At 37.0% G+C, this 18,473-nt stretch overlaps 1 protein-coding gene across 7 annotated transcripts in view; it reads right to left on the reverse strand.

The window, feature by feature from the left end:
• PLCB1 (phospholipase C beta 1) overlaps positions 1-18,473 on the reverse strand; it is a 376,089-nt gene that overhangs the window by 94,154 nt on the left and 263,462 nt on the right. For all 7 annotated transcript variants that reach the window (XM_090134858.1, XM_031597889.2, XM_090134862.1 and 4 more), the window contains 4 exons: positions 14,138-14,295; positions 10,412-10,494; positions 3,467-3,551; positions 2,819-2,996 (listed from right to left, as the gene is read on the reverse strand). In XM_090134858.1, coding sequence (XP_089990984.1) covers positions 2,819-2,996; positions 3,467-3,551; positions 10,412-10,494; positions 14,138-14,295 — 504 coding nt within the window. The remainder of the gene's footprint in view (positions 1-2,818; positions 2,997-3,466; positions 3,552-10,411; positions 10,495-14,137; positions 14,296-18,473) is intronic.

Below are 18,473 nucleotides of genomic sequence, written 5' to 3' on the forward strand. Positions count from 1 at the left end.
CCACTGCCTCAATGGCTTGTGGCAGCAATGCATTTATCAAGCTATCGAAATATTTATGAAAACTAAGTATTAAACTTCTTACTCAGTTTTCCAGTTAGTCACACAGAAACCAGGGAGATGATTCTATTTTCTCTTTATCTTCCTGTGACCTCCTTACAGCAAGCACTACTTGGATGAAAATTTGATCCTGTTACTGGGAGATCACCAATTTGCTCCAAAATGTAAATACTATTCAATTAACAAGTTTAGTTTCCTGAAGCAAAGGCCTACAACACACAGACACATCCAGTGGAACTGCCACTTTCTTTTAGCAGTGTGATCTAACAACTTAAACTTATTTGAAAATTTCACCTGCTTGCTTCTTTATGCAACCAGGTCTAAGATTCTCATTTACCAAAATGAGACTTACACAAGTGTTATCTCAGAAATTCGTTGTCTGCTTTGCCAGCATTGCTGTATGTATGGGGACAGCTTTAGGGATGTAAGCTTTTTCCACTTACTGATGTTACACCCTACTGAAGTTAGTTTTTACAATTGTCTTGAACAATTTGTGAACCATTCTGCAAAACTCCTGTTTTAGAATTGTTTTTTAACCACTGGTACCATTTCACCATCACTGAGCTTTCATACAGTATGTTTTATAAACTTATCACAAAACTGACTTATTTGGGCTTGAATTAAACCTAAGCTCAAACACTGTGAGGCACAGAGAAGTTTGCTATTAACTGACATATGAATACAAATGTATTATTCGTACTGCTGTGAAAAAAATCATTTAAAATCTCATGAAAGCCAAATCAGCACAACTTTCCCCTGCAAATCATCAGTAATGCTAATACGTTCCCTAGTAAGTGGGGCAGAGAAGTGGAGGAGTAAGAGTGCTCAGTGGACAACACAATAAGCAGCCAAAGAAAGCTGAATCCTAGCTGATGAGTAGAAGAAGTTGACACTATAATACTGAATAGAGGATGGGAAGGTTAGGCTGGACAGGGCTGCGAACAACCTGATCTAGCTGCAGATGTCCCCATTCACTGCAGGGGAGCTGGACGAGATGACCTGTAAAGGTTCCTTCCAACTGAAAAGACTTTATGATTCTATAATCTACAGAAATGCTCAGTGCTCATAGTTGTAGCTGAGATCTCCAGAAATCTCTGCACTCTGAATACTTCTAAATTTAGCATAGTCTTAAAAAGCAAATCCTGGACGTTCCTTGTCAATTGCCTCTGAACTGTTTTTAAGCCCTCTCAGACTGCTGTTCTGAGATAAAATTAGATTAATACTATCTCACTCTCCACAGGTATTGTTAATATAAATTCACTGTTGTTTGTCAAGTACTCATATGCAGCATGGACATCCCCACAGAAATACACTGAAAGGTCAAGATGCTAGATCTGGAATACTGTATGAATGACAGAAGAGTGAAAAAATATTGACTTATTGTCATTCTCCAAAAGAGGCATAGGTCCTAAAGGAGAAACAATTAGTGTCACAGATTACAAGTATACATTTGCACATTCACAGATGAATCAAGTGACCACATTAATTTTGCCATCTCAGTTCTTGCATTTTCTAGGTGTTCAACTTTGAAATCTATACAGAATATCATTTGTTACACAGGTAGTACAGACATAATATTCACAACTGATGTTTAAAATTACAGACTCTGCTATAGGACTTATTCCCCTGTCCTTCCCTAACCATCAATACCCAAGATTCACAGCCTGAGTCTTTTCCTATAAAAACTCACTGGAAGGCTCCTGAAGTACCAAGCTGTTACCTTCTATGCAGATCGGATAGAGAAAAAAAACATAGAACAAACCAGTTCCCCTCAGGTTTTGGGAAGAAAGAGGTTGGCATATGCTCGCTAATTTTTCTGCTGCTTGTGATTTGTCTAAATCAAATCATGAAAACAGAAGTAAATCATTCCTGACACCGTGATGAATCTTTTTCTGAAATCTAAGCTCTAATCCAAACCATGGCCTTTTGAAAGTTTCTTAATACAATGGCTGAAAACTTATTCTGTCTTTGCTTTTAATAGGATAAACAACGTTATCCACAAATACAGCAGGATTGTTATTGTTGTTTTGTTTTTAATTGAGCTTGAGGCAAACTGCCAGCATGAAGACTTTCAGCTCGATTAATCAGAATTTGAAAAAAATTATAAGCAAGAGAGTAAAAAAATTGACAGCAAATGACAAGAAGTATATATTCTAGAAGAGATTTCAATCCACACTTAAAGTATTCCACTATTAGGGCATAAACATCTATGCTTTTAGCAGTTCACAATTTCAGTCCTATGAAGAAGGATAAATTGTGGTCCTGGGAACAGACACTAGGTTGGGAATCGGGATACACACATTTTATTGCTTGTCCTGCTGATGATCCGTTCCCATCATGTAGCGCAAATCTTTTTTCCCTGCACTTTTATTTTTCTGTTCTAGTTAGACTTTAAGCTCTTCAGAGCAGATCTTACCATATTTTTTTGTATACTAATGCTCACAGTGGTCCCCTGCAGATACCCTAAGCATTATTAGTATATATGCATTAAATTATAGTTGGTATATGGAGTTAGTAGCTTGTTCTATGTCTTAAATAGTCCAGGTAAATGTCAGTGTACTTCACTGATTTTTTGGTCACTCTATAAGTGATCCCTCACCCTTGAGACCTGAGTAATGACACTTGGCATTGTTTCCTGTTGAGCAAAACCTGTACTAGTGTACCTTTACTCTACTAGAGCAATGTTAATGGCTTGAAAAACACAGCTGTAATTAAGTATTTGTGTTTTAGTGAGAAGCATATTTGTAGATTCCATTCATACCTGCTCCTGGGGACGAAGGCTCAAACATACTAGATGTATCACTGCACGTGTTGGAAGCTTGCTCTGAGAGCTTCTTCTTGGCACTTCCATCTGCAGACTTATGTGACTTCTTTTTATTTTTCACCAGAATTTTGTACATTAAATCCATAGGGCTTGGAAGAGGGACCCCAGGTTCAAGCTTTCAGAAAAGAAAGAGAAATTTTTTACAACAAAACAAGAAACAAGCTTACAGTAATTTCTTAAGGCCTACATGGTGCATAATTTTGTAACCCATATGAACCCTGGTAAAATCTACCTCTTGAACAACATTTAACCTTCATTAAGTGAAACAGGGCTATGGAGGGCAAATAAGAGAAGAAAAATACCTTATGAAATGTCTATAGCAATAACTTCAATAAGTTCAAATGTGAAAGCAAACATTATAAATCAGTGGCTATAAGAATCAATTGCAATTAGAGAATTACAATTCAATGTATCAAAACAACTTTTGCATCAGAAATGATATGACTAAGTCACCAACATTACAAATTGTTTTAAGCCCTCCTTTAGACTCTGTCTTGGAAGGCTGCGTATAAAGAATGACATTGGACTGAACAAAATAGAAATTCACAAGATATCTGTGATCTTATAAATACCAAACCATATTACCGGGTATTTCTCCAATGGATCCATAAGCAATGCATCTCCAAATATTAATCTGCAGTACTCTGCCATTTTTGCCTGTTGCTTAGGGCTAAAGGGGAGAAAAGAAGGAAAGAAATGAGTCCTACTAATGCTACAGACTGAAAGCAGCAGTAATGGAATACCTAATATCCCTAAACAAGATATAATTTCCTGATTCAATCACTGTGAATTGTTCACAGAGACATAGATATATCATGCAATTATGCTGATTCTTTTGATAAAGCTTATCAAAAGGATGACACATGAAGTCACTAGGCACTTGAATAATGGTAAAACTGAACTTTGGAGTTGTATTTTACCCACGCACTTAGTAGAAAAAAAATGAGGATGTCAGTTGTTACCTTCGGGGAAATAACTTGCATGAATTTGCCTCTTTCAGACAACAATTCATTCAAAAATTACATATTTTCCTCCTTGTGTTACTTGTATTACTTTACACACATGCCAGGCATTCTTCTCACACCCCCTCCTTTCATTTGGATTTTTTTCTTTCTCGTCATACCTGGCCTAAGGCATCAAAACCCTAACAGTTACACACAGAGCAGCCTCCTCTGCCAGCGTCCCAAACTTGTCACCTTACAAGGTCGTGCCCTTGAGTCTCCAGGGCACAACTGCAAGAAGAATAGGGAGAAGACATTACTTGGGTTTCAAAAGCAGCAAAAATGCATTAAAGGTACTGACAGAGGAGCAGCTAGCTTCACTGCAGATTTCATCTCAGCAGCCCACATTCTCAGCCTATTTGTTTCAGCCTATGTGAGATGAGCGCTCTGGGTGCTGTGCCTGTAGCATGACAGTCTCTCCTGCTCGAGCCCTGCTCCCAGAAGCAGCTTTGCAATGCTCTCCCCCATGTGGTGCTGGCCCACTCGCAGACCTCATGGGTGAGGTTGGCACCAGCAGCTTGTGCTGCTCCCGCCTCCTGCTGCATCCTCACTGGCAGAAGTCATAGCATAGATGTAATTAGTACTAATGTTAAGAGGCATTATGTCAATTTGGAGAATTGCTGTAGTAAGTGCTGTTGTAACTGCATTTTAAATTAAATACTGCATGCCTGTAATACATACATAGCTGGGACCAATATAAATACACGAGGTGGAACTGCTCATGATTATTTATGCATGTTGTTTCGGTCAACAGTCAGATTCTTTATTTCCTTATTTTCAAAGGAGATCTGGTGTTGAATTTTACCACAATAAATTACTTTAGTGGTTGTCTTGACATCCTCTAGAAATAAAGTCAATCTCAGCAAGTTTTACTCATAATCAATTTTCCCAAAGTGCAACACAGTAATGAAATTGCTGCGTATCACAGTGATAGGAGTTCTGGGACTGAGGATAGGTTATATTGCTTAGAAATATTACTCAAATCATCTTAACATGCAGTGCACTGCTAAAATCACTCTCTAATGTTAGACAACTGTGCATGTTTGTTATATAGGTCTTCCAAAGCCTGGAACATCTGAGCTTAGGTTTCTTTCAAAATTTTCATTTTTGATACTCTCTGGAGAAGTTTTGATTAAAGTTTGTTTAATACAACCTCCTCGAGTATTATTAATTATGAACCACATACTACGGAAGATACACAGATGATACAAGCATGTATGTTATGTGCTATGGCATATGGAGCTATTTTTCATGACAAAGTAGAACTGGATATATATGAAAAACGTAGTGTTCATTTTTCTCTTGCAAAGTAGGAGTACAGCGACTTCAATGTCTATTTCGCCATTAGCCACCAACTGAGCACTTGGCAATGGAGCTCTTCCTGAGTTCAGCAGGGCCAAACCAGAGCTGAGATAAAGGCTGGGTAGCATTTGAATCAGAAAATGTAATTTCCCCAAGATCAGCATGCTGGCTGTCCCTTGAAGCAGATACGGGGTGAACTGGTCATTAGCTCAGTCATTTACAAAACATACTGAGAGTAGGTTTTAAATTATTCCACCAAGCCATAGAAGTGCTGCACGCAATTTAAATCACTACAGTATTTCATTAATTTCTTTTACATGCAGCAAATTCTGCAAAAACGCTAAGAGCCACTTTTAGCTGAGGATGGAAAATTAAGATGAAGACAGGCAAGGCAGTGAAACTAAGAACCCACAAGGGAGATGATGACGGGAGGAATAGATCAGGCAATGACAGTGCTTTAGCTATTTCTAACTGCCAGCTACCAAGGAAAATAAAGGCACCACATTCTGTTCCAGTAAGACTGAGTATTTTGCTACAGCTAGCGCCCACAAGGGGTCTATAGGGATTATTTCAATCATCTCCACAAGTATGTCTTGTGAATACACCCATGCTCTTAGGACCCAGAAAGTCCAAGGGACATTTCCTTGAATCACAAGAGCACAATAATTGAAGTCTTACAAATTTGATGAGTTGTGAGACCAGCATTTTCGAATGGGCACATCGACCCCAAAAAAGAACTTTTGATATGAAATAGAAAAAGGATGCACACCTTTTATCTAATAAATTTCATACAAAACAGTTAGAACAAATTCTTCTGCCATTCCAGGTTTAATTACATGGTTACCTCATAGAGCACATAGTGAGAACTTCCATTTTTGTAACAGAGAAAAATTCAATGCAGCACTTTTTGGTTTAGCACATAAATTCCAATGTAATCATTTTGCAGAGGGGAAAAAAGGAGGAAAAGGAAAAATAAGAAGTAACAGTTGTTAATAATATAAAAAAAGTCTTGCAATACTAGACAATGACAAAGAACAAAAATCTTGACAGAACAGAATTACTTTTTCTCGTCAACTGGACCGTATGAACTGTTATTTTTAAAAGCCCCCAAGAAAGAACTTGATAAATTTAGGAGATAAGAATTATGTAGGAGTTCAGTATTTGAACAAGTGGCACCCTCTGTGATACACACAAATATATACTTCGTTTTAAGAGAGAGAGAGATCATTAGCAATAGTTATTACTATTAAAGTACTTTACAGGTTGGAGTATTTGTTTCCATTTATTTTACTTTCTTTTCAAAATTATGAACCAGAGCAATCAACTTTTCTACATTGATGTATTTTTTCATCTGTGCTGTTAAGAACAGTAAGTCAGCTAATTCCTGAAGAAAAACAAACGTCCATATCTATTGTTATTGGAAATTCTCCTAGCCTTCATTTAACGTAACAAAAATTGATCGTCTCAAAACAGCTAACTCTATCTGCTGGATGATTTTCACTTGTATGGATATTGATGGTTACCACATATGCCCTTAGAATGTGGCAGGGCAAGGGAAGAGAAAGTGGTAATGTGACACCTGGAGATATGGAAGTACAGGGAATCTGAAAAAATGTTTTCATTAACATTATTGCATTGCTTGTATTTTATTTTACTGTGTTGGTGCTATGCCATTTATGAAGGTCATTCATAGAGGCTCTCTGATACTACAACACAACCACTCCTAACATTGTATTATCACTTCTGCAGAGGTCCTTATTCTGCATAAAGCAAAGACACAGATCCTTTCCTTTCCTTCCCAAAAGAGTTTAAAATAATTTAAAGTGTTGGAAGAAAAAATGATAATTCCATTAATAATAATTCCATTAATATTTGAAGAAACAATTCCAGCAAGAAATCAGTGGTATGAATAACTGTAATTAAATTTAATCTTGGAAGAAATCTATGGATATTGCTCAAGGATCACTTAACCTTTTTGCTATGTCATCAGTGCATTTCTAATTATAGGCTGTCTGCTTCCAGATTTGCAGATACCTTATCTTCTTGTAAGCTCAACTTTAGACATCAAGGTCTTCTTGAGGTCTTTTAAGAATTTTCAGGTCAGTTTTCTGTTTTTTGAGAGAAGCATGTCTTTTCTTCTTATGGTCTTTCTCAGTATCCATATTTAGATTTTAATAAAAATGATGGTATGCATAATATTGTATATAATCTAAATTCTACAGCTTACTTATTTTTCTAAACTTTTCATTGCATAAAAATAAGCAAGAATGAATACATACTAGAGTTAGAGTAAAGGAAATGAAAGTTATTTACATGCTGCATGTTTGAGAGGAAACCTACAACAAAATCTGAAAGTAAAACAAGATGACTAACACTATGTGCTAACAAATAATTAATTTATTTCTTAGGTGAGCAAAAAGTGTTAAAAATACTCTTGTGAACAGAACAGGGGAAGAAAAACTGCATTTTAAGTTCAGTGGTGATGAATCCTGTCATATGTACATTGCTGATGTATAACTTACTTAACTCTGATAACTGCAATGCCTAACAGCCATGCATAAAAATCACAGGGTAAACCATACTTCTGTTTAAACCAACGCCAACATTTCCATCCATTTGTAGGGGACCAGCATTTCACCCATGCATACTGACTGATTCTTGTAACTTGACAATCAGAAGAGAAAATTTGGACACCCCAAAGTAGGAATTGATGTCATTAAGATTTGTTTTGACAGTTCTACGAAAACACTTAGCACTGTTTGTTAATACTCACAAACTCAATTTTAAGATCTAGGAGGAAAAACAACGTTCCAAGTAAAGGAAAAGACAAAGGGAGCATTCCATGGAATTAGATGAAGGTTACTTTGAGTGGCATGACTAATTGCAGATTTCTGTAGAAACCAGTGAAGAAATGAAAGGATAATTGTAGCAGTCAGTAAAATAACTAGAAATTATTTTCAGCCAAAGCAAAATTAGAACTCACACACAGTCAGTCTGATGATTTACTGCAGCAAAAAATCACAAACAGCAAGAGAAGCTCAAAAAGAGAAAATATTTGATATTGATTTCCTAGACTTGCTTTGCTAAAAATGTATGTAATAGAAATAAATGAGAAAAAAAAACCCAAAACATTGAGATAATTCATTCTTTTATGACTGGAGTTTCCTGATGAGGAAGATACAGTGGTTTCTGTGGGGGAAAATTCTTAAGATTTGAGTAATGCAGCAGTCATTCTGGTACCTCTTTGATATGTTCATGCAGCGTCACCACACCTTTGACTCTGATGAAGTTTCATCTTAGAGTTTTGTGCACATACCTTACATCTGGTGTCTTACACCATTATTTACTATATTTTCTTAACATACAACAAACCACTCTGGAAGATCTAAGTCTTAATGACTTTAGAGGAAGAAAAACATAACTGTTCTATTTAAGATAAATGAGAAGTACCTTCTCCAAATATACATTTTAATAGAGAGGAATGAATACAAAGTGAAATGGATTTAAGAATGATGGTTGAGAACTTTTCTAAAGACAAGAAGTTGCATTTAGAAGTATCATGAAAAGCACTGTGAATTAAAACTTACTGCAGCACGTGAGGATAAAAGAGTTGGAAGTGATACAACCAACCCAAAAAGAAGAGAGTGTGGGGACTGAATGGAGAAGGAAATTAAATACAGCACCTGTGTGGTCTTTTTGAGAAAGACAGAACCAACTGAGCAAGATTTAACAGTTAGGTAGATTTTTTAAAATCATAACCACACAGTCTTATAAACTGCACAGTGCAAGCATGTATTTGTCAACAAAACATAGTGTAAGTTTATCCTGAAAGGTTATAGGATCATAGAATGGCTTGGGTTGGAACGGACTTCAAGGATCAAAGTTCCAACCCCCTACCACAGCACCTCAGCACCCTTTCAGAGAAAAGTTTCCCCCTGACATGTAATCTGAATCTTTCCTCCTTTAGCTTAAAACCATTCCCCCTTGTCCTATCACTATCTACCCATGTAAAAAATGAATCGCATGGTACTATATGGTAAATGTATTCTAAAGGTAAAGGGATTGTATGGCAGCTCTGAGATTTAAAATTTTTCTACCTAAGCCATTTTTGATCAGTATTGTCACTCTGTTCTTCATTCACACATTCATACATATTCAAACACATTCATACATAGCTTCCTCTACCAGTTTCTTTTAAAAAGAATGTTCTTCCTAAAATAGTGGAAAAGCAGCTAGCCCTCACCTTTTTCCTTTTTGAAGAGAGAAGTGCCAACACCTTTTCTAATTTGTATTAAATCTCCAAAGCATCCCCAAAGATTACTTTTTCTTTTAAATGAAAGTAATGTTTCTCAACCGAAATTGGCCCCAGGACTGCTGAAAATGTTTTCACCGTAGAAAACAAAAGGGAGCAAGGTAACTGAAGTTAAGGCACATGCTATGTGCCAATGTCATCTCACTTTGAACTGCATGGTGTCTATACACAAAACCAAACAAAAGATCATGTGAAACATAAAAATGAAAACCAGATCTAAGTTAGTAATAACAACATAGGTAACAGGGACAAATTTAAAAGTGTTTTCACCTTTTTTTTTTTTTTTTTTTTTGCTTCTCTTCTGCAGTAAAATGTGCATCATTTGCAATTAAAAAACAAAGCTCCCCAAGAGAAAACAGCTTATGCAAATAGATATTTTCTTTTTTTTTTTAGAAAGAGTTCCTAGCTTTACATGCCACCTATTTTGCAATCCTAGCTAGTCCTAATCCTAGTCCTAGGATAGGTAGAGAACTAGCCCTGTCCTGTAGAGAACTAGTTCTGGTAAAGGCTAGCTCTGGCCTTTATTTCTAACATGAGAAACAGACCAAATACTGTGCACAGAATATGTTTGTAGTGCAGAACAGGGTCACAAGCAGGTGAAATTGCTTCTTTTAGTTTGATGAAGTACCACTTCAATTCAGTAGGACATACTGAGCCTATAAAATTAACAAAATTTGTCTCATAATTATTTAAGCTTTCTCTGTCTATCTAAAGAATCTAAATATTCTCATTCGGGTTTTTAAGAACATGCCTCATTCATTCTGATAATTCTAGCTACTTAAGCTGATGTAAGCTTTTAGTTTGGATAAGAGCTTTTGATCACGTCAGATAATAAACCTGCCTCAATTTCATTCACAATCCTGTGTTTAGTTATAAAAATATAACACCATACAGGGAAACAGGGTAATTACTTACGAATCCACATGATTTTCAAAGGAAAGGAGGATTGGAAAGGGCGATGTCTTAAATGCACACTCAGCAATAGCTTCTATTACTTCCTAAAGAATCAAAATATACACAGTTACAAACTCATGTCTCTATAGAAACAGTATTTTGGTGTTTGAAAACAGATAAGACCCCATAGAAATCATATCCAAACTACCTAAAATCATACTCAGATCTTCTATCCTAAACATCCTTGAAAGCTATGCATGAGCTTTTTGCAGGAACCAATTTTTTCAGCCTGAACTGTAACCAGATCTCCAAAATGTTTGATGAATCTCCTGCATGATGTTTCTCCAGAGAAGACCTATGTCTGCCTAAATCAGAAGTTCAAACATCAAACTTGGTCTTTGCACAGTGCTGTTCAATGCCTGAAGCTATACTTTTCATGAATTATTTCGCATAACAATAAATACACTCGGACAAACTCATATCTTCTACAAAGTTATCTCATATCACACTCATATAATTGACACAAGCAGATACCTTTAAAATCCTTAGTGACTGACACAAGTTTTAGTTCTGTGTGATTTTTGATGAGAGAAACCCCTCCAGAGCAAAGGAAAGGAGAAAGTTACTCAATTATAGCAGCACAGTATTAATCACAAAGGGCTCAGAAATTTAAACTTATGTAGAACTGTCATTTTGCCTTTGCTAGAAAGTAACAACTGTAAATATAGTAGCTTAATCATTTGGTGACACTAATTTTAGTGAGGTACATGATACAGCAATGCACTCAGCATTAGAAATGATTCACAATTTCCTATTGGAATATTGATCTTTTTTTCAAGAGAACTTATTGAGAACTGAAGATTTTACTGTTCTTGCTATCAACTTTTGAATTTTGAAAGATCTCATAAGCCTGTTCCACCCCAAATCATAATAGTGACTTAAAATTTTAAGATTTATTTATTTCAAACTATCACTCCATGGGGATTCCTTTTATTCACTTTCCGTACTTGAAAATGCTACATTCAAAAGTGTAAAAGAAATGCACTTCCTAACATGAAAGCAGACTTTCTGGTCCATTCCTTCTGATTTTGGGCTGAAAGTAATGCATACACCATCTCAAGATCTGCTGATATAAGCTATGCTATGTCCACAATTTACAGCCTTTACAAAAGGCATGAACTGTCACAGCATGTCTTACAAGATGAGAAAGTAGCTTCTTCAGCACACTCCAACAGGTGATGAATGACTCCATTTAATAAACTGCAACTATCCAATATATGAATGCCTCACATATCACTAACCATTCACATGCTTCAACTATATCTTTAAAGAAAGCAGAAAGGCAAAGTATTTACTGAGGGAACAGTAAATGGTGCAGAAGGCTGCATGAACGCAGGAAGGAAGCTGCAGTTTCACAGTAGTGATTCTCCCATGGGCAAACAACATACAACAGAGTGACTCTTGCTGCACGCTCTTTCCAGCACCAGTAAATCACTGAATGCTGATGCCACCTTACACTGGTTATAATGTGGGACTCTCAAGACCATCTCTGGCAATTTTGCCATTGCAAGGGAACAGCAAGGCTGAGAACAGACTTACAAATATTAAGTCATCTCATCTAAATGCTTTCTACCACTGTTGGCTTGGTTTCCACCCACTTATATCCTACCCCCTTTGCGTACAGAGCATGACCCAGGGCTTAACAAGACCGGAGACTGGGTATGAAAGCACTGCTGAGAGCAGTCCTGAGGCTTTTCAGGCTCTTATGCACTGCTTTAGCTGTAAATAAATCCATGAAGACATTTTCAACTGCATTCTCAGCTGCAAAAAGGGATAAAATTCAGCATGTATGGAGAAGAATAACCTAAAAGAGTAAAAACCAGGATGACAATGATGAAATTTGAGGATAAAAACCTCAGATATTGGTTCTGTGGCATAACAGTGATTCAGTCTCACAATGCCTTCAAATGTAAATGCAAATTCTCTATGGTCAGAAAAGAACAACATGGTAAGTGCCACATTTTACTTCTGCTGCAGAATGACTCACCTGAAACAGGTCTCCAAGGTATTTACAAGTACACAGATTCCTGGTTATGGCATGAAAAATATTGGTTCCCTATAAGATCACATCCTTGCAGCAGCTCGCAGTCTGCTGCTGAGAAAAATCTTCTAAATGTCATGAAGCAAGGCAAAAAGCAAACAAACAGAAAAAAAAATCCACTAAAACCTCAGAACAAAAACTCCAGCAACATAGGAATGGGCAGTATCTATTCCTTCTTTCTTTGCACTTCAGAAAGTCTATCTGAGGCAGTGAAAGGCAAGAGAGTGAATGTTTGAGACACTGTGTGCTGCGGTCACGCCAAAAGCATGAACTGACAAATGATTCAATATTCGAGACCCAGTAATCACTCTAAATTGATCCATGTACTTCTGACACATTATTTCACTATCATTTTGCTCCTCTTAATCCAAGCAGCGTATGTTGAGTGTTGAAAAGAAAAACAGCAGTCAATACATTTTTACAATTTCTGTGTGGAGAAAAATATTTGCCCTGAACTGACACACAAAATTAACTTGATTTGGTTTAAAACCCATTCCACGCTTCTCCTGCAAAAACAATGCTTAGAGGTGAACTTCTAAGCTACCAGGATGGCTGCTAGCAGGGCGATTCTCATTCCTACCAACCCTCCTTTTAAGAATCAGGTTTATTTTGTTTTAAATTCCACCTCATGGCCAAAAAAGTTGAGAGCTATCTACCCTAACTAAAGGACTTTCAGCAATCAAACTCTGTGCATAAAAACATAAATGGTTTTCATCAGTTTCATGAGAAAGTTAATACTGAAAGTGAAAGAAGGTTGCATTTCACATTTTCCTGTGATTAATTCAATCAGTGGAGAGTTAGAGAAAAGAAGCTGACAAAAAGTAAGGAATGTTCTGGTGTTGAGTGAAATTTGGTGTTTTGTCTGTGTAGTAGTACTGTTATTTTTTTCCTCAAGGAAGGAAATATAAGATAGAAGAAAAAACAACAGCAACTCATGCTTCAGATGTGGGACACATGCTTCAAATTTGTAATCTGTAGAAAAACCACATCTATCACCTGCAATATAACCAAATTCAGAAATGGACATTTTTCCACGTCTTCTTGCACACCGATAAGTCTAGAAATATATTTCCATAGTGAGTTAGTGTCTCAGATGAACAAGAATTACTTCTTCACTCTTCAAAAATGGTATCTCGAAGTATCATTACAACCTGTGCTGACTACCAATACTAATACTATGTTAAAATATCTCTATCTCATTGCTCTAACACTGCAGATCAAAAACATCTCTGACAGTAGCAACAAGGCAACAATTTAATGTTATTGCTAAGGTAGTGCTTTTACCTTTTACTATAGAAAAGGGAAATGGAAGATGAAATTCAGAAATACAGATGGTAAGTCCAAGGTTTGAAAGGCATTAATATCTCCACACATTCTCCAAAGCTACTAATTTTTCTCCTCTTGTACTTCAGATCTGATCCCCAGTATCAGGACAAGTGTAATCACCAAAAATCTCTTCCCCTGCAAGGTTCACCTCTTCCAATGATTCCACACATACTCTGAAATCTCCACTTAAAACATCTTTTTACTTGTAAATTTCTCCTCCCTTCTACCTTTGCAACAATGTTGTAGCAAGGAATTTGTCACGCATTTTACGTGAAAAAAAAACTGCCCAAGTTGAAGCTAGCCACCCCAGCACACTGTACCTTGAATGATATTTCAGTTGTCATAGTGAACCCATGTGTAATGACCGGCTCTTCTTCAGCTGTTCTCCCTTTCCAGCAGTCCAGCTCCACACAGCGGCAGCCTGACAGAAGCACTTGCCGATACATCTCCACCGAAGAATTCCCAGCCAGCTGTCCAGCTGAGACAACATAACAAGGGCATGAAAAAAGAGAGTCATTTTAGGCCTCAGGAATAAATACAAATAATCTAATGATAATTAGAGTTAACAGCATCTTCTACCCTCGGCTGACAGGAATAACACTCAAAGGCATACAAAATACATAATGATTTCATGGAAATGACTTAGGCAGAGTCAATGTCATGGTTTGCGTTCTGCCATAAGTTAAACCATTGTGAGTGAGGAGAAATCACTTTATCAAAGCCAATTCATAAAATTCTGTTAGACAGAATCAATATGAAATAACTTGTATCAGTTCTAAGGACTTTGTTACCCTATAACAAACAATGTGAAATTCAAAGACAACTCAGGACAGCAATTTTCAAATATTATGCAATGTTCACTGCCAGATAAAATCAACCTCCTGCACAATCACTAATGGTAGGTACCATTACCAGGTTTCAAATCTATATTTAACACTGTAACCACTGCATTGAATAGGTCAGTAACATTTCCTGATGTGATACTATATTAGGTAGGAATAAGTTTAATTAGACTACCAATTTCCTACAATGGCATAATATAAATCTAAAAGTAAAGAAGGAAAACTTAGTTCTTCCCAAACTTTGGAAGTATTAAATACTGAACAAACAAGTCCATTGTTGTGTTCAGGGAAGGATCTACAGCCTCAGTGCTCTCTGCTTTTTCAAGAGGTTGGGCTCCAGTTGGATGGATACAAATTTCTTCAAGCACAGAGAGAAAGATAACGGAAGACCAAACTAGTGTTTGCTTTCTATGTTAAGAAAATAGATGCAGCTTCCTGCTTTCTAGCAAATGTGTCAAGGTTTTCATGGATCCTTTGGAGGGAATTCACTTGCATTCTAAGGAGGCAGTGAGTTCATTTATGCTGAAGATTCTTCGCTGATGAAAGTTACACAAAATGTTTTATCCAGACAAGCATATAATACAGTGCAGATTAATCCTGGTTTTATTGTCTCTTTGGCTCTATGTTTAGGTTTTATGCTGAGAACTATACGTTTCAGTTGGCTTCACCAACAGCACTGTCTGTTTTCCCTGTATTTTTATGTTCCACTATACATTCCACAGTAACAGAAAATCTATTCTTGGTAGAAAGTTCCCGTTTACTGTGTGTGTCTGATGCATGAACTGAAACAATCATAAACACTCAAAACATATTAACATTACTCCTATTGAAATCCCTAAAGTTTCTCAGCACCTACTGGAACCATCAGGAAATGCATGTCAATAACATAATTTGGCTAGTGTTGGAAGATTCTGAAAACCTAAATGGAGTCAGCAAAGTGATGATGTGTCTCTTTTTTCCTTCACTTTCTTGTGTGCCACTCCTTTGATTATGGCAAACTATCTTTACTCACACAATAACAGTCTTGGTGCTATCTCAGTATTCGTGGTAATCAGTGGCTCTTTGTCTTTACAGGGTACAAACAAGCAGTAGCACAGATCAGGGTACAACAGCACACATTTCCATGTGTTCATACCTAAGCAACTGACATTAAATGGGTCCTCTGAGCTCTGCTGCCTGAAAAAGCACATCCACTTAGAAATCTTGTCTTCATGTTCTCTTCCTTGGTCTCAAAACATTTTGATTTGCATTTTGATTAACAAATTATTTTATGATTAACAAACTACTATATCTGCTGAGAGATGACCGGTCATTATTGCTAAGCATTTTGGACTACAAGATCCATAACCTTCAAAAGCGCTTAAGTAAATCATGATGTGCATCATTTGCCATGTAACACTTTTCCACACTACCTCGTTAATGAGGCTCAACCCTTTTGGAAGGATTCCTGCTAAGGGCAAGGCGATGTTTAACCTCCAAAACATTCAATCTTAAGAAAGACTCCTAGTCCAAGCACAAAATGATAGCAAGAGTTTCAATACTCTCAATAGCTTATTTTTCTAAATTTAGATTATTAGAGATGTTTGCTCAGTTTTTTAACCTGTATTATTTATAAACTTCCATTGTGTCATCTGCATCTATTCCAAAGTGTGCTAACACAGACTAAGGGGAATAGCTGCAGAATGATATTTTTAATATCCTGAGTACAGATCAAATTTGTAATACTGGAAATTGAAAACATTATGTATCCCCTTCTATAATACAAAAGAATCCACAACACCACCACAATATTTTTACCACCTCATTTCTCAGGTAGAAACAGATTTTGACAAATATACATATTACATATATAATATGTTATAACATATTATAACATGGGGCCAAATCATACCTGACACAAAAAAGGACACTAAAGCTAATAAGCCTATACTCATATAAGACCCACATTTCCCCATACACACCAGTTCCATGCTTCCATAGCTGGAAGTGACTTGTTTCTCAGCAAATGCATCTTTGTTGGGATTATTCACTGCAGTTTTTCTAAGTGCAAGACACTAGCAATGCATGAACTTAAAATTTAATTATGATCTTCAGATGTTTATCTTCCCCAAAATTGGTCCCAGGTCTTTGTTGTCCCTTTATTACTCTTGAAACAGAAGCTGCTCCTGCCACCTTAATCACCTACTACAACATTTTCTCCCAGCATGAAAAAGCAGCTGCAAGTCCCTTTGCCCTACATAAACGTGATGCTAGATCTCATCTCTTCAGGGAAGTCCTGGAAAAGCAATCCCTGCTCTTGATCATACATTGTAGCTTTCAACATGCAAACTCAGACCCCTGTACTACTGGGAAGTTGGCTTTTGACTCTATCAGTAACAGAAGGTGCTGTTTTTCAGGTTTTTCAGACATAGTACATTTATCTAAATTTATTCTCCTCTCAAGATATTTCACCACACACTGAACTGTTGAATTAAAACCCATGCATGGCAGTTCTGCTACTGCTAGTCTAAACAATGCTCTTGCCATACACCTGTTAATTTTTAATGCTTTACACTGGACCAAGGTAGGATATGTGTCTGGCTTGGTCCAGCCAGCAGCAGGAATACACTTGTAGTAGCAATTCAGGTCCAGCACAGTGGAAGATGTAACTCTTGCATATGCCAGGATGCCTGGGGCTAGTCAGTCTGAGTCTGCATTTGTGCTTAGCAGTCAGTAGCGCTTGGGCAGCTGTACTGCTGCAGCCAGGCTACATGACAGAACTGGCACTGGGCGTTATGGGCTCCCAGCAGTGGGACCTACTAGACCTTGAATTCTTGCAACCCTCCTGCTCACCCAGCTGAGTCTCTCCAACTGCACTGAGGGCGTGAGACCCACAGGGACCTACTAAAGGAGACTTTCCTCTGCTCTTCTCAACACACTCTTATCCTCCTTAAAGAGGGGGAAAAGAACAGTTCCCTTATTTCACTATCCTGCCACTGGTTGGCCTTAAAACACACCAAAAAAAGATAAAAAGAGAGATGATAAAAGGCATAGAAGATCCTGAAAACTGACAGAGCGGTAGAGAATGAAATACTGCTGACAGGTAACAAAACACTTTAATGATCTTTGTTTTTCTTGAGAATCCAAAGTCAGATCTCATCAAACAATTATTTTTTTTTAGTCTTTATGTTGACCTCTGTTGGTATTGGAAGCAAATTTCCTCTATGAATTTTGGTGCCAACCACTGATCACGACTGTAATGATTAGTTTTGCCTTAAGGATACAATCTATTCAATTTTTTCTCTCCTTTTTACATGGCTTCCACTCACTTTAAAAACTAGAAACTCTTATTTGGAATATAGCTTCAGAATGAGAGTTCAAGCTGGCATGGGTGAAACTGGTTAAGGGGAACATGTACCCCATAGGACAATAAAAAGGTAAACTGAGATTTAACAGGACAAGTACAAGCATCCAGCTGTCAAAACAGGAACAAACATACAAAAATTTTTTACACAGCAGGACATCCAACTTTTAATCAAAGGTCTGCCTGAATACTCATTTTCTCACAAAAGCCAGCTGTCTTAGAGGAAGATGCAAGAGAGTCTCAGACAGATAGGAATCACCAATTTACAGAAGCTGCCCAAGATCTGAGTGTTTGCCAAAAGTTGTATATATCTGTACACCGACAGTTTATTTAATCTTAATCCTCGCTAATCTGACTCCAGATGGTGAGACATCATATGCAAAACCATCAGTTTGTCCACGTAAAGTATAAAAACAATCTTCCTTATGATAATGTCTAATCATTCAAAACTGAAGTAGCTTTTCCTGCCTT

This window comes from Phasianus colchicus, chromosome 2, assembly GCF_987193195.1.
Source record: "Phasianus colchicus chromosome 2, bPhaCol1.hap1.1, whole genome shotgun sequence".
Taxonomy (NCBI): domain Eukaryota; kingdom Metazoa; phylum Chordata; class Aves; order Galliformes; family Phasianidae; genus Phasianus; species Phasianus colchicus.